The 25265-nt window shown below is 53.0% G+C and overlaps 1 protein-coding gene across 1 annotated transcript; it reads left to right on the top strand.

The window, feature by feature from the left end:
- The first annotated feature begins 5800 nt into the window (after positions 1-5800).
- Positions 5801-18999, top strand: LOC137146689 (E3 ubiquitin-protein ligase TRIM39-like). Its single transcript, XM_067538179.1, is given in 7 exon segments — positions 5801-6115; positions 6117-6398; positions 9150-9245; positions 12209-12439; positions 12982-13004; positions 13104-13207; positions 18336-18999. Coding segments are annotated over 7 exon segments (1440 nt in total). The 5' UTR covers positions 5801-5971; the 3' UTR covers positions 18896-18999.
- The last annotated feature ends 6266 nt before the right edge of the window (positions 19000-25265 follow it).

The following is a 25265-nucleotide window of genomic DNA, read 5'->3' as shown; positions in this document are numbered from 1 at the left end:
CCGGTGCGTGACTTTCACTAAAATTAACCATGACAAAAATCTTCACCTTAGTCATAATGGACAAGAAACTCACCATGAGTTCCCAGCGTGTTGCTGTGGCAAAAAGGGCTAAGGTGGTCCTTGGATGTATAAAGAGGGGAGCTGGAGGGGGAGCAGGGAGGTTATTTGACTTCTGTATCCGGCATTGGAAAGACCAACATTACAGTGTCGAGTACAGTGCTTGTGTCCACAGTTTAAAAGGGATGCTGAAAAATTGGAGAAGGTGCAGAAAAGAACCACAAAAATGATTCAAGGTCTGGAGAAAATGCCTTACAGTGAGAGACATAAAGAGCTCAATCTGTTTAGCTTAGCAAAAAGAAAATCAAGTGGAGGAGAAAACACCGGGTCACAGCTGGCTCTTTAATCTAGCACAGAAAGATACGATGCGAACCAGTGGCTGGAAGCCAAAGCGAGACAAATTCCTATTAGAAATAAAGCCCCCGTTTTTAACAATGAGGTCGATTAACCAAGGCAAGTGGTGGATTCTCCATCCCCTGATGTCTTTGCATCCAAAGTGGATGCTTTTCTGAAATATGCTTTAGTCATACACGCAAGTGACTGTGCTCAATACCAGAGTAACTGGGTGACATTCTCTGGCCTGTGTTACACAGGGGATCAGACTAGATTATCTAAATCTGGCCTTTAAATCTATGAATCTATAAATAAGAGGTGTCCTATAACTTGGTACTACCCAGCTTTTAATGCTTTGCATTGGGGGATATGACACTCACCCAACTTTAATCTTTTTATAACAAATATTTGTCTATGAAATTGCAATTGAGTAGCAGCTTTGCTATATTTAAGGTTGAGACTTGCTTACTGTTGGGACAGACAACGTTTTGGAGTGCAATAAAATCCACATTTTACTCCGATTGTCTTGAAAACTGCTTAGCCTCTTCGGAACCTGGGATAGGGATAAAGATCCAAATTTGGGGTCATTTGAGCAAGGGACTGCTGACGTGGAATGTACCAGAACTCTTCGTTTCCTGGTGGTCAGAGTTTCAATGCAGTGAACTCAGAATTCTGGAAGGGCACAAGGCACGAGTGGGAAACATGAACTCATGTTAATGATGTTTTGGAGCATGTCACTGTTGGACTTATCGAGGTTACAGAGAATCCCTGGGGGCTGAGCTAAGCACTAGGGGACAAGTTCTGAGCTATTTGCACTTCTCAATTCTGGGGAAAGTGTTGACATGTGTTGAGTAAGAGCCCTGCCCTGATAAGAACGATTCTGTGGAAAGAGTTATTTTCAAAGAATCTGTGGTTCACACGCAGGTCAACCCAGATCTGAGATAAAATACAACATGAAATTTTTGTTCTGAAATGTGGAAATTTGGCCAACCCCAGATCCAGAAGTAAAGGTATTGAAAGGTGAAGTAACACAGCACTGTGTCCAGTGTACTCCTGTGGGCTCCGATATCTTTTCTCCAGGTAAAAGAGGGGAAGCAGATGAGAAAGCAAAAGCCAAGTATTGTTTATTATTAAAGGGAAGAGACCCCTTGGGAAGAGGCCCAAGGGGTCTCTAGTTAGTATCAAAATCCATCCACCATTTCTCCCTGTGCTGAGAAGTCCACATGCCGGATGCACTCTCTGGTCCATCTCCACCCTGGTCTCATGTTTCACTAAGGCCTGGTCTACACATGGGTTCACCCCAGTTCAGACATCCATGGCCTGTGACTGGTGTAGCTTCATTGGTTCAGATCCCCAAGGGCAGGCAGGCAAAGCTGGTTTCAAGCAGGGTGAATCTCCAGCCACGCACATGGCACCACTCCTGGCCGGCACCAGGGATTCGTGCACTGGCAGCTGCTTCAATTACTGGCCCTGATGGCTGAATCCCCAGGGAAGACACTGCCAAGGCTACCAGCACAGCCAGAGACTCAGCTATACCTCAGCCCATCCCCAGGGCACTGGCAGCTTTCATTTCCTCTCAGTAATTCCTGGGTCCCTTGATTTAGTTGGTTGGGCACTTCAGAAGGCCCCAGATTGGCCCTTTCACGGTGATGTTGTCGATGACTCAGTGCCTGAGGATTTGTCAGGGAATCTGCACTTTGAGTTCACCTCACTAACCCCCAAAGATGTAACGAGCCCCTGACCAGCTCTGCCTGTAAATGCGCAGCGGGTCACACGAGACATTGACCTGCTCGAACCCTGTCCCTGGACGTGGGATTTTAGAACTAGCTTCACCATCATCCTCCACCTCCTGTTTGTGTTTGGTCACTTTCCTTGTCATTGACTGTGTGAGCCATGTGCCCGGGGGACCGGTGCCCATCTGGGCTGGGGAAGAGCGTGTCACCTGGCAGCAGGAAGCAGGTAGCCTGGAGGGTCCTGCACTTAGGACGGAAGAATCCCATGCACGGCTACAGACTGGGGACCAACGGGCTAGGCAGCAGTTCTGCAGAAAAGGACCTGGGGGTTACAATGGACAAGAAAGTGGATACGAGTCAACAGTGTGCCCTTACTGCCAAGAAGGCTAATGCCATATTGGGCTGCATTAGTAGGAGCATTGCCAGCAGATCGAGGGAAGTGATTGTTCCCCTCTATTCGGCATTGGTGAGGCCACATTTGGAGTACTGTGTCCAGTTTTGGGTCCCCCACTACAGAAAGGATGTGGACAAATTGGAAAGTGTCCAGCAGAGGGCAACAAAAATGATTTGGGGGCTGGAGCACAAGACTTATGAGGAGCGGTTGAGGGAACTGGGCTTGTTTAGTCTGCAAAAGAGAAGAATGAGGGGTGATTTGATAGCGGCCTTTAACTACCTGAAAGGGGGTTCCAGGGAGGATGGGGCTAGGCTGTTTTCGGTGGTGGCAGATGACAGAAGTAGGAGGAACGGTCTCAAGTTGCAGTTGGGGAGGTCTAAGTTGGACATTAGGAAAAAGTTTTTTACTGGGTTAGGAGGGTGGAATGAAGCACTGGAAGACAAGGTTGGTCCTGCTTTGAGCAGGGGGTTGGACTAGATGGGTTGGGTTACCTAGGGAGGTGGTGGAATCTCCATCTTTAGAGGTTTTTAAGCTGAGGCTTGACACAGCCCTGGCTGGGATGATATAGCTGAGGTTAGTCCTGCTTTGAGCAGGGGGTTGGACTAGATGACCTCCTGAGGTCCCTTCCAACTCTAATATTCTATGATTCTATGTCAGGTTCTCAGCAGAATTGTGGAGTTTGCAGGCTTGTACAGTCCTTCTGGTGCACATCCAGTACCTGGATGGGTCTCAGTTCTTTGTTTCAGAGCTTCAGTTTTGGAAGAGTTGATCCAGAGGTAGGAAGGAAGCAGGAATTAAGACAATATGGAGATGGTGCAGTTACCTTTTATGTCCCTTTGCCATGTGGCTTGTCCCAAACACAGCCACAAAACACATCACACATGACATGGAAAAGCCTCAAAGTCAGAGTCCCCTGTCCGCAGGGTTATTATTATTCTTGCAAGTCCTGGTGACTCATAATGTGTAGCCCTGGCTCCTCTCCCTGGGCTCATTGTAAAGTGATAGCCCTCAGTGAGTCATCTGTGCTGACCCTAATCCGCACGGGGGGGGGAGGGGGGGGGGCAGGAGGGAGGGGTGTAGCCCAGTAGCACAGCACAGGTTGACATACAGATATACCATACCGATTAATAACTTACCATACCAAGACAATACATACACATAGACAATATTTATCTCATATTTAGCAAATGATGACCTTTCCAATGGTACCTGACATGGCATATCAGCTATGCATCATTGCGATTTTGCAATATTGATATCAATAATATTATAAATGGTCACCCCTAATCCAGACAGCGCCACGCCCCCCTCTGCAAACTTCCCTTTTCTTGTATCCAGTGGAATGTCTTAGCCCTACCATCCACATGCAAATTCACTAGTCTATGTTGTACAACTTAGCCACCTTTGAAGTCCGAACACGGACATCCCCTGTCAGATAAGATAGCAAGTGTCTGTACGTGATCCTAGACTTCCTGGCACCAGAAGACCCACCAGGACAGGCTAGCACCAGGAAACCCCCATTGTGTGTTACAATTACCTTGCATGAGGTAGTTAACCTGTTAAGAAACTCCACTCTACGATCTATATGTAAATGAATCTAAAACAAACCCATATAAGTCCTTTGTATCTGATAGCAAGGCAAAGTTCCAGAGATCAGCACAGGGGCGTGATGGGCTTCCCTATGGCCATAGCTCTCTGTGTGTCTGTCAGAATAAAGCTCTACTCGATCTAACCCTAAAAGTGAAGCTGCGTGATCTTTCTTCCACGACACCCCGTTGCCAACTCTGCCCGCATGTCTACTCAAGTGACACCATCACAGGTCCTAACCACATCAGCCACACCATCAGGAGCTCGTTCACCTGCACATCGACTAATGTGATATACGCCATCACGTGCCAGCAATGCCCCTCTGCCATGTACACTGGCCAGACCAGACTGTCACTACGAATAAATGACACAAATCACACATCAGGAATGGTAACACAAAAACCAGTCACACATCAGGAATGGCAACTCCAAGAATAAACATTCACACCTGGACATCAAAACCTCACACATCAGGAATGGTAACAATCAAAAACCAGTAGGAGAGCACTTCAGTCTCCCTGGACACTCAGTAACAGACTTGAAATTTGCCAAACTTCAATAAAAAAAAACTTCAAAAACAAACCCCAGCACCAAACTGCAGAGCTGGAACTCATACGCAAACTTGACACTATCTGACTAGGCTATGCTGCGCTACCCCGACCCAGCTGAACTGTTTTCATTTCTCTAAATATTACCCAGATTGCCAAGACCTATGGCAACACTTGGCCAGCAAATCTGAATTAAACACAGATTCCTTAGAGAAGAAATGGGAGGAGGAACTAGGCCAATGATTCTCTGCTATCCAATGGAAACAAATTTTAGCCAGTGCTCTGAACTGCTCCTTGGATCTCTGTTTAAGATTAATCCAGCAAAAATCCTACGGAGAATGCATGGGACCCCTCAACAACTGCTCAAAACTGATGGTGCTAAATCAGACAAATGTCAGGGCTGCGACTGAGCAGGTGCTAACTTAACTCATAGACTCTGGGCCTGGTCCTACACCCGCAGAACTGAACTGCAGAGTTAATTTTTTCCCTATCAAATAAAATTGTGTAATAAGACACACAGATAATTAAAAACCTAATGGATGTTAATTGGAAGCTGAATAAACCTGAAACACTTTAGTTATGCAAAGAACTAATAATTGTTAAAAGACAAGTACTACAAAAGGAAATCCAGAAAGTGACCAAGCTTGGCGACCATGGAAAGAATTGAAAACCATACCAAAAGTACCAGAGAAAAATTCTCAGAGCTATGGGATGTTTTCCTGGCAGTATCTCAATGATCCTATTTAATATATGCAGGCCCCCTTGCCTCCCCCTGCTCTACACCCACTTCCTTCCTGCCCCGTCTCTATCCCCTTCCTCTGAACTTTCCCTCTATTTGTTACTTTAATTTAATTTTCTTTAACTAGTTTTATTTTTGGAGGCAAATTTTTTTTTCTAAATTACGTAATACAAATAATTGATTTACATTTTACCCATCATGTTATAGATATCTTTCAAATGTATCTGAGGTTACCTAGCAAATGGCTCATACATTGTGAGCAGTTAATGTGTTATGAGAAGTTTAGGTGCCATTGGTTATGTCTGTTTGTTCTGTGTGTGTTTGTAGCTATTTAAAAATGTCATAAAAACATAACATGACAAACCAAAGCCAGACCCAACAACTGCCCTGGCCCTGGCTCTGTCTGCCCTGCCCCGGGGCTGTGACACTGGCGGTGACTCGCTGCAGCTCAGCCCGGCCCGCTGGGAACAGCAGGAAGGGAAACGCCCCAGCCAGCGCCAGCCAAACCGGCTTCTCTGAGCTCAGGGAAGGGAAAGTGAAACTAACCCGCAGCGGCTGTTCCCGGCCGGGCGGAGGAGCCATGGCTGCTGCCGGGGAGCTGGCCGGGAGCTTCCAGGACGAAGTGACTTGCTCCGTCTGCCTGGAGTATTTCACAGAGCCGGTGACTATCGAGTGTGGGCACAACTTCTGCCGAGCCTGCATCACCCAGCACTGTGAGCAATGGGAAGAGGGCCAGACCTGAGCTGTCCCGTCCCCAATGCAGAGCCCAATTCCAGACAGGGGAGTTCAGACCCAACACGCAGCTGAACAACATAGTGCAAATGATCAAACAACTGAGGATAAAACCAGGAAAAGAGCAAAGGGAGGATCTGTGTGAGAGACACGAGGAGCGCCTCAAACTCTTCTGTGAGGAAGACGGAGAAGCCATTTGCTGGGTGTGTGAGAAATCCCGGGCTCACAAGACTCACACTGTGGTTCCCATTGAGGAGGCTGCCCAGGATTACAAGGTAGGAAATTGACCTTGCTGAATTAAACCCTTTTAGGACACCAGGTTTATCTCCTATTAATACAAGGAGAAAGTTTCAAACATGGCTGCCTAAAGTTAGGCACCGACATGACAGGGGCTTGGCTTTCAGAGGGGATGAGCACTGAGGGTTGGGGGTAATGGGAAAAGATCCAAACTTTTTTTGCTCCAACACTGCAAGTTCCAAAGCCTCACAGAGAGAACAGGGCTGACGGCTCCTTGTGCACCAAGACAGTCTGGGCCCGGACACATCCCTGCACCCAGTGCACAGAGCCCACAGCTGGCACCTGCGTCCTGCTCTTCCTTCTCTCTCCCTATCCTGCTCTTCTCTTTCAGCTCCTCCAGTCCAGCAGCTCTACTCCACCAATATTAACTCCTGTATCCGCTCTGCCAGATCAAATTAGTAGGATGTGGGGTGGCCTTACAGCTTAGGTACACCATGTATTACACACTCGGTATTGTGATTGTTTGCTAAAGTTCACCCTGCTATTACCCACCATGTATAGATTGGTGCTAGGATTGTCTGACAAAGCTAGAGCCAGCTGTGTTCTAACACGCTTGGGTGTTGGCAGCATGGATGGGACAACCGGGTTCGGGAACCACATTAAAGAACCGTGTTAGTGCTCCCATCCCCTGTCTAGGGCTATGTCTGCACTAGAGAGTAGGAGGCTGCTGAGGTTCCCTGCCCTCACCCCAGGAGAGAGGGGAGGACATGGCTGACATTAGGCCCCTACCCAGGGTTGTAGAAGGAAGGAAGGGAAATGACCTGATTTCCCTCCCCACAGGGACCAGACTCACTGACAATCTCAGCTTGGCCTGAACTGTCCCAAACTTTCTGCTCCAAGCCCTTTGTCCACTGAGGGTCTTCTCTGCCCCAAGAACGCCAAGGCTATGTCTACACGACAGGCAGGGTAGAAAGAGCTGATTAGTGTCCAGCTGATCATGGGCAGCAGGCTGGGCCAGCCCCACAGTTCATCTGTTGCTCAAGGATGGGGAGGGTGTAGCCTGATTTTATGGTTAGCTAATTTATTGAACAGGGTAATAGGTTTGACCCATTAATCTGATTAAAGGATTAGAGGTTCATATCCTTAATCAGGCTTCAGATGAGTTTTATAAGGATCCCCATGCAGACAGAGGAAAAATTCCAGCTCAGATTTACCCAATATTTGTATAATTTTATAAATTTATTAAGTTAAGATAAAATAATAAACAAATGACTGATATAGCTGGCCCAAATGAAATGAATAATCAAATGGATAATGTTCTAATACAATCTTAAATTTAACAGACTGTATTTGATATATATATCTATGGGTAGCTTTAAACTCCAGTATACTCTGCCCCCTTCCTGGACTTGGCTTGAAAGAGCTGTCTCCTTGTCTCAAGTTGGAGTTGCAGCAGGAATAAGCACTGCTTCAAAGCTAAGAGCTATAAGCTAAGACTAACATTACAACATGACAACTTTAAGCAGTTCTGACTTCTGTGCCATATAAAATAAAAGAATGAATCTTACCACTGGGATAAAACTTCAAGCAGGGGTAACTGACAGTCGACTGCCTCGATGAGCTGGGTTCTTTCTTTCTTATCCCCCAGAGATATGGGTCCTCCTTCCAGGCCCACACTTGGCCTTTCCACCTCCAAACTTTTGGGGTACACATATTTTATTGGCTGCTAGGTTCATACGTATTATTGACGTATCCACATCCTTTTCCAGGTGGTCTTTTATTTCACCTTTGTTATTTTTGGCTCTTTGTGGGTTCTGTGGTAGACTTGTAAAGTTTATTGGGGCTTAAGCTATGACATCCCCTTCCCCTCTTTAATGTCTCTTGACTCCATCTAGGGCTAAAGGTTCTGACCATATATGTCTTATCCTGTCATACATTAACCCCTTATCTAAGCCAAAGATTGAATTTATATATGCTCATGGTAGCTGACATCCAGGATGTAGCCTGGAAGGCACTTTGCATTACAGCAGGGCTGAATAAAATATATAAGGCCCTGCCCCTGAGGCTGTCAGAGCTGTATTATTTAATCACACAATCATATCAAAATATATATGAAAAATATCTCTAATAATAATAATGCAAGCAAGCAGGCTACTTCTATAGACTACAAAGGAGAGAAGCTAATCAGCGAGGATGCCAACAGCTAATCATCCGGGTGGGTGCTGAGCACCCACTATATTTTTGTGTGGGTGCCTCAGCCCCTCAGCACCCCAGAGCTGGCACCTGCTGACAGGGCAGGAGCACGTTGCTGTGCCGGGTGAAGGAATCACGCGCTGTCAAAGGCAAAGCGCGCCCTGGTTATGTGGCTGCCTGAGGGAGGCCACATGGGAGCCTGGACAGAGAGATGAGCCCCAGTGTGGATCTTGTTCCCTGCCTGGCCTGGGGTTCAGGGAGCGATGAACTTTGCCAGGCTCCTCACTCTCACCGGCAGGAGGGACCGTTCGGAACCTTCCCAGCTATTTCCCCTCCGGCCTGTGCTCAGTGTGTGAAACTTCAGCTAAACTAAACACAGGTTTTGAGAAGTGCTGAGTGTCTGCACAAAGCAGAGCGTCCCCGCTCTGAGCCTGGCATCTCTGCTTCCAAGATGCCTGAGGGGCCGGCAGAGCCGAGTCTGCTGCCTGCTTCCAGGGTATTTTACTGCTGGTGTATGAAACACCAACGTGTACAGTCCTCTGCACCCGTCGGACAGGCAGATTAATGGCTGTTTCTCACACACGCTGCCCCTGCAGGTGAAACTCCAGGGAGCCCTGGGCCCTCTGAGGAAGGAGCTGGAGCAGGCCCTGGCGCTGACGTCTAAAGAGGAGAAGAAAACCACAGAGTGGCAGGTGTGTGTCTGGGTTTATCCTTCCCTGAGCCCTTCCCCTGCAGCACTTCCAGGGATGAAGGGGCTGTAAAGCTGCAGGTCAAGGTTATGAACCTGCTCTGGTTGTTTGCTCCATAACACAGGCTTGGTGCCGGCAGGATCAGGCCGTGTCTCTGGTGGGGATCTCAGCGCAGCAGCTCCTGTAGGTGGAGGAGGAGGGGGCAGTTCCTGGCCCGTGTGCGGTGGTGCAGACTCACCCCTGGGCTCTCTGATGGGGCAAATTCTCAATAGTGGGTTCAGTGTTTTCACTGTTACACGGGTCCTGTTTCCCTCCTGCGGGTGGGGATGGGGTGCAGGGTGCTGCAGTCATCGGGATTCAGCGGCCTCCATAAAATAGCTCCACAGCTTCCCTGCAGCCTGGAGGAAACAGGGGTTGTTCCTTCTCCCTCTCCCGCCCCACAGTCCCTGCAACGCACCTGCCCAGTGCCTGGGCCAGACTCTAGCGCTGGGCGGAGGATTTGTCTCCATGGCTGAGGTACAAAATCCCTCCGTGGCTGGGCTGGGGCCTGCTGGCTGCTGAGCAGTTCTGAACGTTGAACCCAATTGTGGGTGCTGAGCTCTGTGGAAAATCTGCCCCAGGGTGCGTCTGCCCTGCACCAGCAGTCAGCTGGGGCCAACCACACCAGTCATTACTCGGGGTTCTGGGTGGGCTTGTACAGCCTGTGCTGCCGCGCCTCCACTGCTACCAATACCCCAGCGAGCTAGATCAGAGCTAGCCGGGGTGTGTCTACACGTGCTGCCGTCACACACAGCTCCCATTGCAGTGTGGACACACCATGAGTGAGCAGAGCCAGGGGCAGGTCAGTGTAAATCCAGGTGACACTTGGCCACTTCTCGGCCTCTGCTGCCATCATGTGGCCGCCTCGTCCCAGTCACCTGCTGCTGTTCCTGTGACTTTACTGTTGTCTGTAGCCAGGTGATGCCCCCGTGAAGCAGATGTTAGTTACACAATGTCTGTCCCGGGTCACCTGCCTTTCACAGTGAAATCCCGGCAGAGAGCCTGGGGTGTGCGAGGAAGACGCCAGCAGCAGGGAGGAGAGGAGAAGGAAGCGTCTCACTAGGCAGATAACAGTGGCTATTTACCAGACCAGAGCGCTCAGAGCTGGGTGCTCTGGGTTCTGCATCTGAAGCCGCATTTAGAGACCCGTGGAAGGGGCTGGTTTCCAGGAGCTCCCACTGCCCGCACCTGAAGCTCTTGGTGCTCAGCTCCACAGACAATAGGGATTTAGGTGCCTAACAGTTAACACCCAGCTCTGAAAGTGTTGGACAATGTGCACAGCGGGCACCATGGAAACTGGGCACCTTGGGACAGCCGCTGGTGTCGTTCTGAAACCACCGATTACTGCCCCGTGAGCGCGAGTTACGTCCTGCATCCCCAGAGGTCAGGGCCCAGTGATGAGTGTCGCTCAGCGCTGAGTAACTGCAGCCCCAGCCACTGTCAGACGAGGCCCAGCAGGGGCGGCCAGTCACTCACTCGAGGGGTCGTGCTGGGCCTGAGCCAGGTGGGGAATGTCCCATGGGTGGGAGCAGGGCCCGGGAGCTGACGGCCCCCGTGAAGGATGCACCGTGTGTGTGTGTGACGGGGGAGATGTGAGAAGATATGATAACGCTGCCCCACTCCAATTAGCTGTAACCCCACAGCTCCTGGGGGCAGGAGGGGAAGGAGGCTGCAGGCCCACGGTCCTTGGCAGGGTCCAGGCCACATTCACAAAGCCTCACGGCAGCTGACACCAGGGGATTGTCAGGGCTGAGCCCGAGGTGTCTGAGTGTCCCGAGGCTGCAGCATTCCCAGGGCTGGGGTGGGGGTGGACTGGGGATGGGTCGGTGCCAAACCCCACTGGCAGGGGTGCTGGAGGCTGCTCAGGGGCTGGGGTTAGCCGGGGCGGAGGCAGAAGTTACAGCGCTGACACAGCTGCCTCTCGCTGGACAGATGGACGGGTTAGAGCCCTGCCCAGCGAAGGGGAGGCAGGTCAGCACAGGGCAGAGGCTGGGGTGGGGGTAGAGCTGGGGCTCATGTACGGGGGTTACAGGGAGGAGGGCTCTGGGGGCAGCGGGACATGGCATCAGGAGGCTGATAAAGCCCCTGGCCACATCGGCATCTCAGGGAGAGTAAGAAGGACCTTCCCCAACTTCGCTGACACCTGGGTCACACGGAGGAGGGGCAGGCTCACCCCAGGGCCACCCAGCATCTCTGTGCTGAGCTGCTGGGGGGCTAGTGAGGCCAGTGCAGAGCAGCCAGCCCCTCCCCCAGCCGGGATCAGCCCTGGCTCCACATCGTTACTGCTGGTCCTGTCAGAGGGCAGGTGGGGACACAGCTGGCATCAGCCACCCGCCGCTCTGTGCGCCACGCTGGGTCCCTACACGCTGCGATCCCAGGGTCACTGGGCACATGGGCACGGGGCGCTCAGCCAGCCTGGGGCAGGCCACAGCCAGCTCTGACAGTCCCCTGGGTGCCCAACACCCACAAGAGCCCCGGGATGGCACCAAAGGGCTGTTAGCACCGGCCCTCGGTCCTGGGCATTGCAGCCCTGGGAGCAGATTGTCCCAGAACGAGCATCACCCACATCCCACTGGGACGGCTCCACTTGGTGTCTGAATGCCCGGAACTGGGAACCCAAATCCCCTCCCCCCCCAACGCCCTGTGCAGCGCCCTGTAAACCTCCACTGTTCCCTTGATTTTTCCCCACTCCCCTGTATCCATCCAGGCCACCGACCATAGCATACTGCAGCTTTACACACACCCCAGACATCCCCACTTTGGGACTGGCCGTATTAACTCTGAACTCAAACAAACCTTTATGATACGTTTTCCAGAGAAGTAAATATCCTGACAAACCTGACACTGATTTAATATCCCTGCTCCATGGACAGAGCCCAGTCTGTGACTTAACATCTGGCTCACGTTTTCTCTGTTTGTTTCTCCAGACGAAAGTAAAGAATAAGAGAGAGACGATTGCAGGTGAATTTAACAAACTGCACACATTGCTGAGAGAGGAGGAGCAGCTGCTTCTGCAGCGACTGGAGGAGGAGGAGAGGAAGACTCTGCAGAGACTACAGGAAAATGTAACCAAACTGTCCCGGCAAAGCTCCTCTCTGCAGCAGCTGATCACAGAGATAGAGGAGAAGTGTCGGCAAACGGCTGCTGAGCTGCTGAAGGTGAGACACAGACGGCAGCAAAATTTTTCATCCCTCCAGAATTAAAAGCTCAGATCCATGGGGCTTGATTCCAGAACTGAAGAGTAAACGTGTTCTGTGGTTTTATGGACACATAGAACATCCAGTTAAAAGCTCCATCAGTTCAAAACCAGTGCAGTGCGTGGGAGAGAGGAATTCTGATCGTGGAGATCCAGTGAGGCCGGTGGTGATTAAATGGTTGATACAAAAATGATAATGGGCTAAACCCATCCCTGCTCTGCCTCCAGAGCATTGGGCCCAACAAGGTTTATAAACACAGATTGCGAGATGTGTGATGATGGGATCGGGCCCCACAGGGGAGAATGTTTGTGGCTAAATTACTGTCTCGCCTGCATACAATGAAACCTGCTCATGCAAAATGACCTGTGAGCTTTTACCACAGACCAGTGAAAACCAGAAGGGTGGGTCTGTTTTCTAGATGAAAGGTTGATGCGCAGAGTGAAAATTCACTGTTTTCTGCACGTGGTTTTAATTCACAACATTGATTCTCTTTCTCCTTCCAGGATGTGAAAAGCACATTGACCAGGTATGTTTCCGATGTTCATTGCGCTTCTGTTATTGGGAGCAGCTCTGCAGTGATGTGTGTCCAGAGCAGCTGAGTGATGATGGGACGTTTTCTTCATAGGAGTCAAAGTATGAAACTCCAGGAACCAGAAGCCATTTCTACTGAGCTGAAGAACATGTATAAAATTTCTCTTGACATGAAGGAAACGCTGGAGAGATTTTGGGGTGAGTGGAAACTACTGAGCCAGTCAGCTGTGCTGTGCCTGGGGATCTGGACACAGCCTGGCACCCATGACACGCACGGACCCAGCGGACAGGCTGGGAGCTGTGATAGCTGGAGGCTGAGGCACTGAGGGCTGGGGAGTTTCCCGGCTATTTGACCCACCTGATTGTCGCTCTGACATTCTGACCCAGGGGTGTCACCGAGCCAGGTGCTGTCAGGCCTGGACTGGGCCGTTGTGCTGGGTGCTGCACAGGCTGGTAACGGAGGATGTGTCTCTGCATCTCCCCTGGGACATGGGGGGCTGCGTCGTGTGGCCACTGCTCAGCATTGCCACAGCCCCGTTAGCCAAGGCTGGCCGAGCTGGCTGAGCCGGGGGAGGGGCCAGCCTGGCTGCTGTGACCTGACATGGGCCGTGTTTTACTGGAGAACAAACTGCCTCACACGGACCCTTCGTCTGCTCCGAGTGCAGCCCGGTGCGAGCTTGGGTCCATGGGGGCACGTGACTCCTGCCTTTGGGGAGGCTGGGCGGGGGGGCACCGGTGCTTGGACCGTGGCCCCATCCCCTGCTATGCCCCCTCCCTGAGACCCCAGCCATGCTCCACTCCTGCTCTGCTCCAGGGCCCACTCCTGCTCGGTCTCCTCCCCCAGGAAGCACAAGTGGTAGGTGGGGGCTTGTGCCTGGTCTTTGCTGGGGGCTGGTGCTGAGGGGCCCCAGGTAGAGACACAAACCGGGGACGCTCCAGACACTTGCCTTCCCGCTGTCCCAGCAGAGCCCCTGTGCTCAGCCCCTCTGGCACCATTTACAAGCCCTGCTGCGCCCCCAGCTCTGTCCTGCTGCAGCTGCCCGGGGAGCGGCTGCGCCCTGCGCCAGGGTCCCTCAGAGCACCGGGGCCACCAGGCGGGGAGCGGGCACTTCCCTGATCCCTGAGCCCACCTGGGCCTGTCTGGCTGGGTCGGGCAGAGGGTTTTCTAGAGACCCGGCTCGCTCCATGCTGGGCCCTGGGTCACCCCCAGTTCAGCATCCAGTCAGCAGGGGGCTCCGTACCCCCAGGTGCAGGGCAGGGGCAGCCTGAGGTCGGTGGGGGGGGCAGGTTCAGGGGGAGCCGGGGGCTGTGGGGCAGCGGGAGCAGGCAGGGAGCTGGGACGGGGGGCTGGGACGGGAGCTGGGCAGGAGGCACAAACACCCTGTGCTCAGCGCTCACTCCAGGCTCTCACTCTGGCACCGGCTCCGCTGGGGTCAGACACCGCAGTGAGGGGCCCACACAGCCAGACTGGAGAGAGCCAGGCTCTGTCCGTGGGGGGAGGGGCAGCAGCTCTGTTACATGGGTGCTAGTTTTGCAGAATTGCCATGGGGAGGCGCCCTGGGGCACCCCCTCAGATGTCTCAGGCTGGCCTGCAAGCTCCCTGCCTCAGTTTCCCCTCTTCAGCACTCCTGAAATTACTTGACACAGACCAAAACATCTGAGACAAAAGTCCCCTGCTGGGGTTTACTTGGTCTCTGCCCCTGGAACCCACCCCTCCCTTTGCCCCCTGCCATCCTGGCACCTGCCCCTCCCCCCAACCACCCTCTGCACCCTGGAGCTCCCATCACTTCACCCCACACACCCTGTCAGCCACTTCTGCCCTTTTCTCCCTCAGCTCCTACGTCTCCCATCCCTCCCCTCACCCCATCTGTGCCTCCCCTGATCTCCTCTTCCACCCTTGGGTGCACCCTGTCTCTCGACTCCCCCCGGCCTCTGCCACTCTCCTCACCCCTCTCTGCTCCCTGGTGCCCACCCCTTCCCTCTGCCTCCCTAGTGCCAGCCCCCTCCTTGTGTCTGCCCCTCCGTTCAACCACCTCAATCCCCCTTGCCCCTGCCCTTTCCCTTACCTCCCCCTACTCTTCAGATGCCTGCCCCTTTCCTTCCCACTGAGACATTGGCCAGGTACGATCTCGATTGTTGAACAGCTTCGTGCCCTCAGTTCTCCAGTCTGGAGTGCCTTTTACACTGCTTCACTGTGAGAACAGCCACTCCTGGGCATTCACACACAGTCTCTAGCATGTCACTTCCTCCCAGCTACACAGGAAGAGTGCTATAGCCAGCCACTGCTGAGTTATGCTGCAGGAGACACCAGCAACCTCCCCATCCCAAACTGTCCACCCAGAAATGTGTGTCTGGTTGCCCAGCGCTCCACTGGCCAACGCAAGCTGATAGAAAGTCTGTCATTTCATTAATAGAAAACGCTATGCAAAAGCCCTGTTATCTCAAGTGAAGGGTCCCAAACACGTCAGCCAAACACACTGGTTTAGATGAAACAAGGTTATTAACAACAGAAAGAAGAAATGTAAGTGGTTACAAGTGATGAGGCATAAAAGTCAGAACTGGTCACAAAGGAAATAAAAAATAAAACACAAATTAACATTGAACTTCTCAGACTAAAAGAATTGAAAGCAAAAGAGTCTCTCACCCCAGGCTTCTGCAGCTCACTGGCTGGACGCCCCCAGCCGGGACCTCTCCCCAGGGCAGGGTTGTTTCAGGTGTGTCTGTTGCCGGGAGTAGAAAGGAAGGGAGGAGAGGGGAGGGGAGGCATTTGTGGGGTTAGTTTCTATTCTAGTTTCCTTTACTTTTCTCGCCTCTTTGAGAAATATTTGCAGCTGGGTTAAGCAGGGCTGTGGGACGGGGACCCCAGCTGTGTCTGTGCCAATATGTCAATTTCCTGCTCGTCCCCTTCTGCCTGCCGAAGAACGGCTGCTCCCCAGGTGCTCATGGTGTGATTACGCTGACACCTGGCTGAGGCCTTCGTTTGCCTGTTTCTGAGGCACTGGCTGTGCCGGCTTCTCTGAACTGAGTGATGCCGTTCAGGAGAATTTACAACTTTACATGTCACGTTACCGCACGGATTGTGCCAGGAGACCCACTTGGTATGAAACGTGTCATCGTCTTGTGAAAGGGTGAACATGAGAGAAAAGACAGTCACACCTTCACTGCCCTGCCCCCGGCACCCACCCCTCCCCTCACCCCTTCCTTCTCGGTGCCCCTCTCCCCTCCCCCTCCGCCCCCCATCATGCATGACTTCCCCACCCCTCTTTTCTCATCCCTCTCTGCATCTGGCGCCCACCCTCCCCTCTGCCCTTTCCTCCTTTTACCTGCCCCTTCCTTTCCCCCCTTCTGCCCCCCAACAGATGTCCACCCACCCGGCACCAACCCCTTCTCTTGCTCCCTTCCGCCCTCTGATGTCTGCTCCTCCTCCTGCCCCTTTGCTGCCTGCCCATCTGCTCCCCCCACCCCACGGCGGTTGCAGGCCCCTTCCCTTGCCCCCTCTGCCTCCAGCTGTCACCCCTCCCCTCTCCCCTGTCTATCCCCTTGGCACCCACCTCTTCCCTTGCCCTTCCACCCACTGATGACCCCCGTTGATAACCCCATGGCACAAGCCCCTCCCCTTGCCCCCTGTGCCTGCCCCTCCCTCGCACCCCTCCCCCCTGCCGCCTTCCCCTTCCTTATCCCCCACCAGTGCCTGCCCCTTCACCCCCCACCCACCGTCCCCTGGTGCCCACCCCTTCCCTTGCCCCCCATTACTCCCTGCTGTCTGTGCCTCCCCTCACCCCCTTTACCTTCAGGGTCCCACCCCTCCCATCATCCACCCTCTTCCCCCCTGGTGCCCACCCCCCCTCGCTATCCTCTGCCCCCATAAGGCCACCTTCTGCCACACTCCTCTCTGCCCCACTTGTGATCCCCTGCTCCATCATCCCCCCCATTCTACCCCCAGTACCAGACCCTCCCCCCTCTGCCCTCCTGGTGCCAGCCCCTCCACTCGCCCACCCCACCATATCCCTGGTACCCATCCCTACTATCCTCACCTTCTCCCCATTAACAACGGCCCCTTTCCTTGCTCCCCTGGTGCCCCCTGGGGTCTGCCTTTCCCCTCTCTCCCCTCTGCCCCCCCAGCGTCTGCCCCTCCCCTCACCCCCCTTGTCACATTGTCACCTGTGCATTCCCACACACCCTCTTTGCACACCTGGTGTGCGCCGCTCCATTGAGATCCCTTTGCCTCCCCTGCCTGCCCCTTCCCTCACCCCCTCTAGTGTCCTGGAGCCAGCCCCACCTTTCACTGCCCCTCTGCCCCCTACAGCCCACCCCTCTCCTCCTTCCCCATGCCCTTGGAGCCCCCTATTCCCTCACAACTATCTGCCCCTTGGTGCCCACCACCCTTCACCTCTCCCTCTTGATGTCTGCCCCTTCTCTTGCTCCCCTGGTGTCCCCTGGGGTCTGCCCCTCCCCTCCCCATCTCCCTTTTAGTGCCCACCCCACCCCTCACCCCCTTTGTCCCCTTGTCACCTGGTCCTTCCCCCACCCCATCCGTGGCCCACCTGGTGCCCCCCACTCTCCTGGTAACCCTTTTGCCACTGGGGGCTGCCCCTTCCCTGCACGCCCTAGTCCTCTGGGGCCAGCCCCCCTTTCACTCCCCCTCTGCCTCCCTGGGGCTCCTCTTCCCCCTAGCCACCCCGACACCCGCCCCTCCCATCACCCCACTCTGCCCCCTGGCACCTGCCCCAGCCCTCGCTCTGCCCTCTGGTGATCACCCCTGCCGCCTCTGGCTCGTGACTCACTCTGTGCCCCTAGTGCCTGCCCCACTCCTCCCCCCACACCTGGCACCTGACCCTCCTCTTCACACCCTTATGCCCCCTAGAGCCCCCTTCTCATCATTCCCCTGCCCCTTGGAGCCCTGCCAATGCCTCACCCCCCTCTGCTCCCTGGTGCCCCCCTTCCCTTGCTTCCCTGTGCCCCTGGGACCTGCCCCTCCCTTCACCCCCTCTGTCCTCCTGCTGCCTGCTCCTTCCCTTCCCCACACTGCCCTTGTGCCTGCCTCTCCCCCTCTACCCCTCTTCATCCTCTCCCAGCATCAGCCTGTCCCCTCCCCCGTCCCTGGGCTGCCCTCCCCTGCCCTGCCCCCGCTGACACCTTCCCACCCCACCCCTCCCCCTCTCCTGCTCTCCTGCCCCTCAAGTTCGCTCCCAGGGGCAGAGGGGCCCTGACTCCCCTTAACAGGCAACAACCCTCCCCCCAGCAATTAACGGGGATGCAGGTTAATTTCCCTTTGATCCCCTGAGCAGCCCCTGCCCTGGCCCTGACTCTGTGACTCTCTCCCCAGTGGACGTGACTCTGGATCCAGACACGGCAAATCCCTGGCTCGTCCTGTCTGAGGATCGGAAACGTGTGAGACGCGGAGACACACGCCAGGATCTGCCCAACAACCCTGAGAGATTTGATTATTGTGGCTTTGTGCTGGGCGCTGAGGGGTTCCTGGGCGGGAGGCGTTACTGGGAGGTGGAGGTGGGAGACAAGACTAGCTGGGACCTGGGGGTTTGTAGGGAATCTGTGAGCAGGAAGGGGCCGGTCACACTCACACCTAGGAATGGATACTGGGCCGTGTGGCTGAGGGATGGGGAATACACGGCCCTTACCTCTTCCATGACCCCCCTCCCCGTGAGCGTCAGGCCCAGCCGGGTGGGGATTTTCCTGGACTATGAGGCGGGCGAGGTCTCATTTTACAATGTCACTGACAGGTCCCAGCTCTTCACTTTCACCGACACCTTCTCCGGGACGCTTCGCCCTTATTTCTATCCTGGTTACAGTGATGGGGGTAAAAACGCGGCTGCCCTGATCATCTGCCCGGTCCCAGCCCAGGCCGGAGGGAATCTCTGTCCCTGACAGCAACACCCGCGGCAGAGACTGTCCCCTCCCAGCGCTGAGCAGCCCCCAGGCCTGTGCCCAGGGGAGGGGCTAAAGGGCATCAGCAGAGAAGGGGGTGGAGGGAGCCGGCTGCTGGGCTGTGGGGCTGGGGGTGTGTGGGTTGGGTGGATGCAGTGTCTGGGGTGGAGGCTGAGGGTGGAGGTGGGGAGTGGGCTGCAGCAGCAGGAAGGGAAGAGCCCAGCTGACATGAGGAAGACTCTGGGGGGATGTAATGAGTGGGGAGGGAAGAGCCCCTGGCAGAAATGACCGGGGGGGGGGGGGGGAAGGAGCCCAGTGAGTGCGACGGGGCCAGTGAGTGAGGGGAAGGTCCCGGCATTTCCTGCCCCGGGGGAGTCTGTGCCCATGGCGGGGGTGAAATGGCCACAGGGAGCAGCGCGGGGGCAGGGGTGAGAGCGCCGGGGCCCTGCTGTACGGGCCACTCTGCGCTGCAGCTTCAGCCTGTGTGGGGAGCTGGTCCCAGCACGATGGGGGGAGGGTGGGCAGTGGGGAGAGCTGGGGGAGGGGATTCGGTAGCTGGGCCAGGGGAAGGGGGTGAGAGCCTAGCCCCAGGGCTGTGAGCTAGGAGCCCAGGCTGGGCGAATAGGATCCGTTCACAGGAAAGAGCCAGGCAGCTTTTCCCCCTGCTGCCCATGTGTTTGCCCCACCCCGGTGCAGTGCGACAAAGAGCTCCCGGCACAGGATGATACTGGTAGGAAATATGGACAGGCAGCTCATGTCTTCTGCTGCCCCATCACACGTTGCTGCCCCTGTCACCTTTCCCCATCCCTTGGCCCAGGTGTAGCAGATGGTGATGGACGGGGATCAGTCACTCCTGTCAGAATTTCTACCCTGTGAAATCTCAATGTAAAATCCAGAGAGGAATAAAGAGAGATTGTTCTAATTTAGAAAGTGTCTTTCCTGTAACAATGTGTCATTATGTTAATTTACATTTCAACAACATGCCTCTAAACAGATTTGTAGAAATGGAATTAACATTTATTTTTTTGTCTTCACTCACATGTACATTGACATTTAACTTCTCTAAACAGCGTCATTGGTATTTCAAGGGTGTCATTTCAAGAAATGCAAAATATTTATCCTAATAAAACAATGATAGAGCTGTCAGACCAGGTTGTTCAGTTCCACGTGCATCATAATGACCATGTGTTATAAACATCCCAAAAGTACATGTTGTGCAGCTGCTCGCTCTCTCTTTACTTATTGTCTTCACTTGTTCCTGCTGGAAGGCTTGACACATACACCTGCCTTCTGCAGGACTCACACTGCACCACTGAAAAGTAATAAAGTGAAAAGATGCCAGAGAACTAGCTGTGCAAAATATTATTTCAATGAACTCAGAGAAGATTATAAAATACTATTCCTTGAACTGCTGTTATAATTATTTCATGTCATTTTTATCCTTCTAGCTACTGTGATGGGGCATCTGCCCCAGACTAGCCACTAAGGGGTTACAGAGCTCTAGAAAGGCTGTGCAGGAGGCAGCCAATTAGAGATGGGTTGAAAGGAGCAGCCAATCGGGGCCCAGCAGGCACATATAAGAAGAGCTGCAGGGGAGAGTAGGGTTAGTCTGTCCCTGGAGCTTGAGGTGGGAGAGCTGGTTGTCTTGCAGGGTGAGGTTAGTGAGTGGTTTGGGCAGGGCAGTGCTGCAGGCAGGGGCTGGGGGAGCAGCTAAGGACATCTCCTGGCTGGCTGTGGGGATTTGCAGGCTGAGGCCATGCAGGAATGGTGCAAAGGGGGTTCAAGGCTGTGGGGAAGTGGCCCAGGGTAATGAGCTGAGAAGTTGAAGGGCATGCAGCAAGTAGCTGCCTTCTATAGGGTCCCTAGGCTGGGAGCTGGAGTAGTGGGTGGGCCTGGGTCTCCCCCTTTGCCACTGGGGAAGTAGCCAGACAGTAAACTGCACCTGCCACTGAGGGAAGTAGCTGGAGAAGGATTTCAGAGATGTCTCCTGGCAGTGGGCAGCACAGATCACTGCAGTCCTGAGAGAGGTGTGGGTCCAGAAACCAACCAGAGGATGGGTGTTAGCTAGCAGACCTAGACCCTGGTGTGGTGGGGCATCTGCCCTGCACTGGCCAGGAAGGGGTTAAGAGGGCCCTTGAAGAAGCAGCCAATGGGAAGGAGCTGTGGGATAGCCAATCAGGGTCCAGGAGTTCAATATTAAAGGGAGCTGCCAAGCAGAACAGGAGCAGTCAATCCCAGGAGTTCCTGGAGGGAAGGCTCAGGCTGGCTGCCCTGCAGGTGGAAGGAGGTCAGCCCCAGGACAGAGCAGGGGCTGACTGCTGGAGCTCAGCAGAGCAGGTACCATGATACAAGGGTGGAGGAGGTGCTGGGGCTGTGGGGAAGTGGCCCAGGGAAGTCTGTTGAGTGGTGGTAGGTGGTAGCAGCCACTGGAGTAAGTGGCGGAACCAGGGCTGCTGGAAATGCAGGGGGGGGGGAGCATGGATTGTGACTTTGCTGGAGGGCTGGGCCAGGAAGAGGGCGGTAGGTCCTGATGGTGGCGAGATGGGCTACGGGTGAGCCTGAGGAAGGGTGACAGAGCACAGGCTGCGGATGTGGGCATCTGCTTGAGCCATTCCTCAGCTCACCAGAAGGAAGCACCAGTCCGGTGGTGAGGGCTGCAAGTATGTCACACCCAGAATAGCCAGCAGGAGGCGCCAGCGGGGTGAGTTGACTCTGTTACAGCTACTATGATCAGCAATAAAGACATGATCGTCCCTTCTTTGTTCTCCTTCTTAACTTGATTAACAAGACACGGTTGCCCACCACAAATGCTATTTCCCTACATATAGAAATCTCTGCTACCACATCCTTTTTTTGTATGTTTTTGTTTTGAAATATTGTCCACAGCCAATGTACTGTCTATATCCCCTGTTGATTTCCAGGTACTACCGGGCTCTTGGTGTTCTTGGTTATCAGGGCACAACAAATGTTGTTGTTTGGCAAACAAGTGGAGCAGGGGTTGTATTCCTTCACTGAATAATCACAGATTAACTTAATTGCATTAAAGCTGTAGGCACTTCTCATAAAATTTTGTGAAACTTCACTGGGAAACCTTCCGTCTTGGCCATACATCAGTCCAAAGGGTGATATTTTTGTTGTTGGGTGAGGTTTAGAGCACAGACTATAAAGCTGCTTCAAGAAATTCATCCCAATTTCTGAGTTTCATCCAGCGTCTTCTGGAATGCTTCTGTAAGAAATGACTGACTGGTCTCATTTCTTGAAATTAGTGAGTGAATCTATGAGCAAAGTCTGAGGGGAGGCACATCACAAGGCATGTCTGACGACATCAAATGTCATAAAAACAATTAAGACAATGTTCATTTGTAAATACCTGATGGTGAATGGGCTGCCCCTTCCACGCCTGGAACCTCTCTGGGAATTAAGTAGCACACAGTCTCTGAAGCTGCACGGTCCCCTGGCTTGTCTGAACACCCTGGATTGGAGCCAGGGAACTGCCTGATGATGGCACACAGTCACGTTCCTGGAGACATTGGCACTGGGCTGGACCTAGCGGCTCTAGGTGTTGTCTCCTAAGCGTTGCCAAGGGTCCATAAATTTACAGATGGTCAGTAAAAAATGTACAATTTTAACTGTCCATAAACCCGTAAATAAATGAAACTGTCCATGAAATTGGGTAGAAATATTGTGTTTTGACACTGATTGTTGTTCAGAATAATTTCCTGTATCATAAAACTACACTGACCCTGCCTCTATCAATGTCCTGTTTTCTATTATTGCACACACCCTATGAACTGATTGATCAATTAAGTGCAGCTAAAACAATTGTGTAATTCTGAATTCCTGGGTACAGAACATTGGGAGTAGGGACACTTCTGTGACATGATTGTTTGTGATGTGATGTCAGTAAAGTTGACCATGTCAGTAAAACAAAAATCAACTTCAGATCTTCACATCAGCAAAAACTAAAATGCAAGGTTGGCCACCCTTCCCCCTAGAGCTGGGGTCACTTTTTTAGTGTGTTGGAGAAGGGGGACGTGATCCCCCAGCCTCACTCTGCTCAGTGTCGATATTATCACAGGGCACAAACCAAGGACCCGAACCAGCCCCCAGAGCCCTTGTCTGTGTTTGCAGGAGCAAATCATGAGCCGCCTGCAGTGTGTGAGGGAGGAGAGAGAAGAGCTCCTGGGACTGAAATCCGACTGGGACAAGGAGAGTGGGAGGCTCCTGGTAGGTGCCCTGCCCTGCCCAGAGCAGACTGGGGAGCGGGCGGGCAGAGCTCTCACCATGGCTGCGTCTGTTGGCTGGTGGTGACAGGTCTCTACAAGGCCAGGTGCCCTGAGCAGCAGCCTCTGGTGAGTCGCGCTGGAGAGGCCGGTGCAAAGGGCAAGAGTCTAAGGAGAGATTCTGGGGGAAGCAAGAAAAATTGTGAATAGACCCTAAAGTGGCCGAGCTCAGGGCGTTCTGGCTGCTTGGCCTGTAGCTGGTTTCATGGGGCAGAGACCAGGTGCCACGGCTGTGGCAAACCCCCGGCTCCATCACCAGGAGGAGCTCACCTGGCCAGGCTATTGACAGGATCCTGTCACTATGAACTGTGGGTCTGCTGCTGGGTCTTGTCACTCACTGCTGGGAGGAGTTGGGGAGAGACTTGTCTTGTCGCTAGTGCAGGAAAAATCCTCTGGGGACAGGAACTTCCAGCCCGACAAGCAGCAGGGGAATGTGTACAAATAAACTAAGGTTGGGGGTAGCCAGGGCCCCGGAGGGGACAGCAGGGGTGAGAAACACCAGGAGAGTTTACAGCATTTCTGTAGAGAGTTTCAAGCCCTATCTGTGTGGTCTGCAGGCAGTAGCAGGATCTCAGGTTCACACTGCAGTTCCCATCCAGGAAGCTGTCCGGAGGCCAAGGTGGGAATCTCTAGTCTCTCAGTATTTATCCAGGATCATTGAATCCTGCGCGTCTCTTTTTCTTTCCTTATTTATTTGGTGGAGACATTCTTGGTGTGAAATCCACATGGGGATACGTTGCTCACCTCTGTAAGTTGTAGGAACACTTTGCTTATTTTTTGCTGGCAGGTGAAACAAAAGTTCTGGAACTTCCCAAGCAGGATGTGACAGAGTCTGTGAAGATGAGTATGGTGAGAGGTCGACAATCCCAGGATGGAAGGCAAGTGTCTGGCTTTTATCTGGAAAAAATCAAGGATGAAACCGTATTCCCTGTGTGCCTGACATTTTGCCAGTCTCTCACTGCCACAGCATCAAACTTCTCCACTAGTAATTTCACGTGCAGGATCATGGGTAGAATGTTTCTGGAACGTTTGGGGGTAAATCAAACAAGAGACGATGGAGAAATAATGGGCCAGACATTGAGCAAGACAGCACTTCTGAGACACTTTCCTCACATTTTTGGCTCTTGTTGCCGAGCCTGAGTGTGCAACAGAAACACCAAAGAAATTTTAAAGGAGGCTTTTTAAATTGAACTCTGCCTTTTTTGTTTTTTTCTGCTTAGTGGTTGGGGAGTGTTCTTTCTGCTGGTCTTATAATGTAGGAATGGCAGGTCGCGTCTTCGCTGGCTTTGTTAGAGAACTCTTGGGAAGGCTCAAGGAAGTTTTACTTTTAGCTAAACTCCATTAAAGGGCTGGGGATGGTGAACCTTTTACAGATGTTTTATTTACTCAAACTGTTCATTAGCTGTTGATGTTAAATAAGTGTTTGACAATTCTGACTCTAAACCCTTCTTCCTCTTTTCTGTCCAGTGTGATTCACTAGCTCTCTAGTCACTGCACAGCCTTGTCCACACACACATTGTACTGCTTTAACTCTACTAGTGTCGTTACAACAGTACAACTGCTGCTGTGGGTGCAGTTATAACGGGGCTTGTCCAGGTGGGAAAGTTACACCAGCGTAAGGTAAGGTGAGAATTTAAACCACTATAGTTACACTGGTACCATTCCCCTGGTTGATGCTGTTATTCTAGAGGGGCTTCTATACCGACAGAACTGTATCTGTGCAGGGTTGTGCTGGTTTAACTCTTTAATTAGAAAAATCACCCCCTGAAATAGTTACACCAGAATTAAAAACTTTGTACAGACCAGGACTAACTAAAGATGCATTTTATTTTCAGTGCTGACTGGTTTAGGACAGGTCTACACTTCAAATTTCAGTGGCACAGCTGCACCGGTGCGGCTCTGTCACTGTAGCACTTCTGCTGAAGGCGCTGTAAGCCGATGGCAGAGCGCTGGCCCGTTGACTTAATAGCTACTTACTGCCTCTCACCGCGGTGGCATTGTGTTGGTGGGAAGAGCTTTCCTGCAGCCATAGCGCTGCCTACACCTGCACTTAGGTCGGCGTAGCTGTGTCGCGCTGGTGTGTGTTA

Source organism: Emydura macquarii, unplaced genomic scaffold (assembly GCF_026122565.2).
Source record: "Emydura macquarii macquarii isolate MOO-44397 ecotype Brisbane River unplaced genomic scaffold, CSIRO-AGI_Emac_v2 contig_462, whole genome shotgun sequence".
Lineage (NCBI taxonomy): Eukaryota > Metazoa > Chordata > Testudines > Chelidae > Emydura > Emydura macquarii.
The sequence above is the reverse complement of the archived record's forward strand: the minus strand, read 5'-3'. Positions and strand labels throughout refer to the sequence as shown.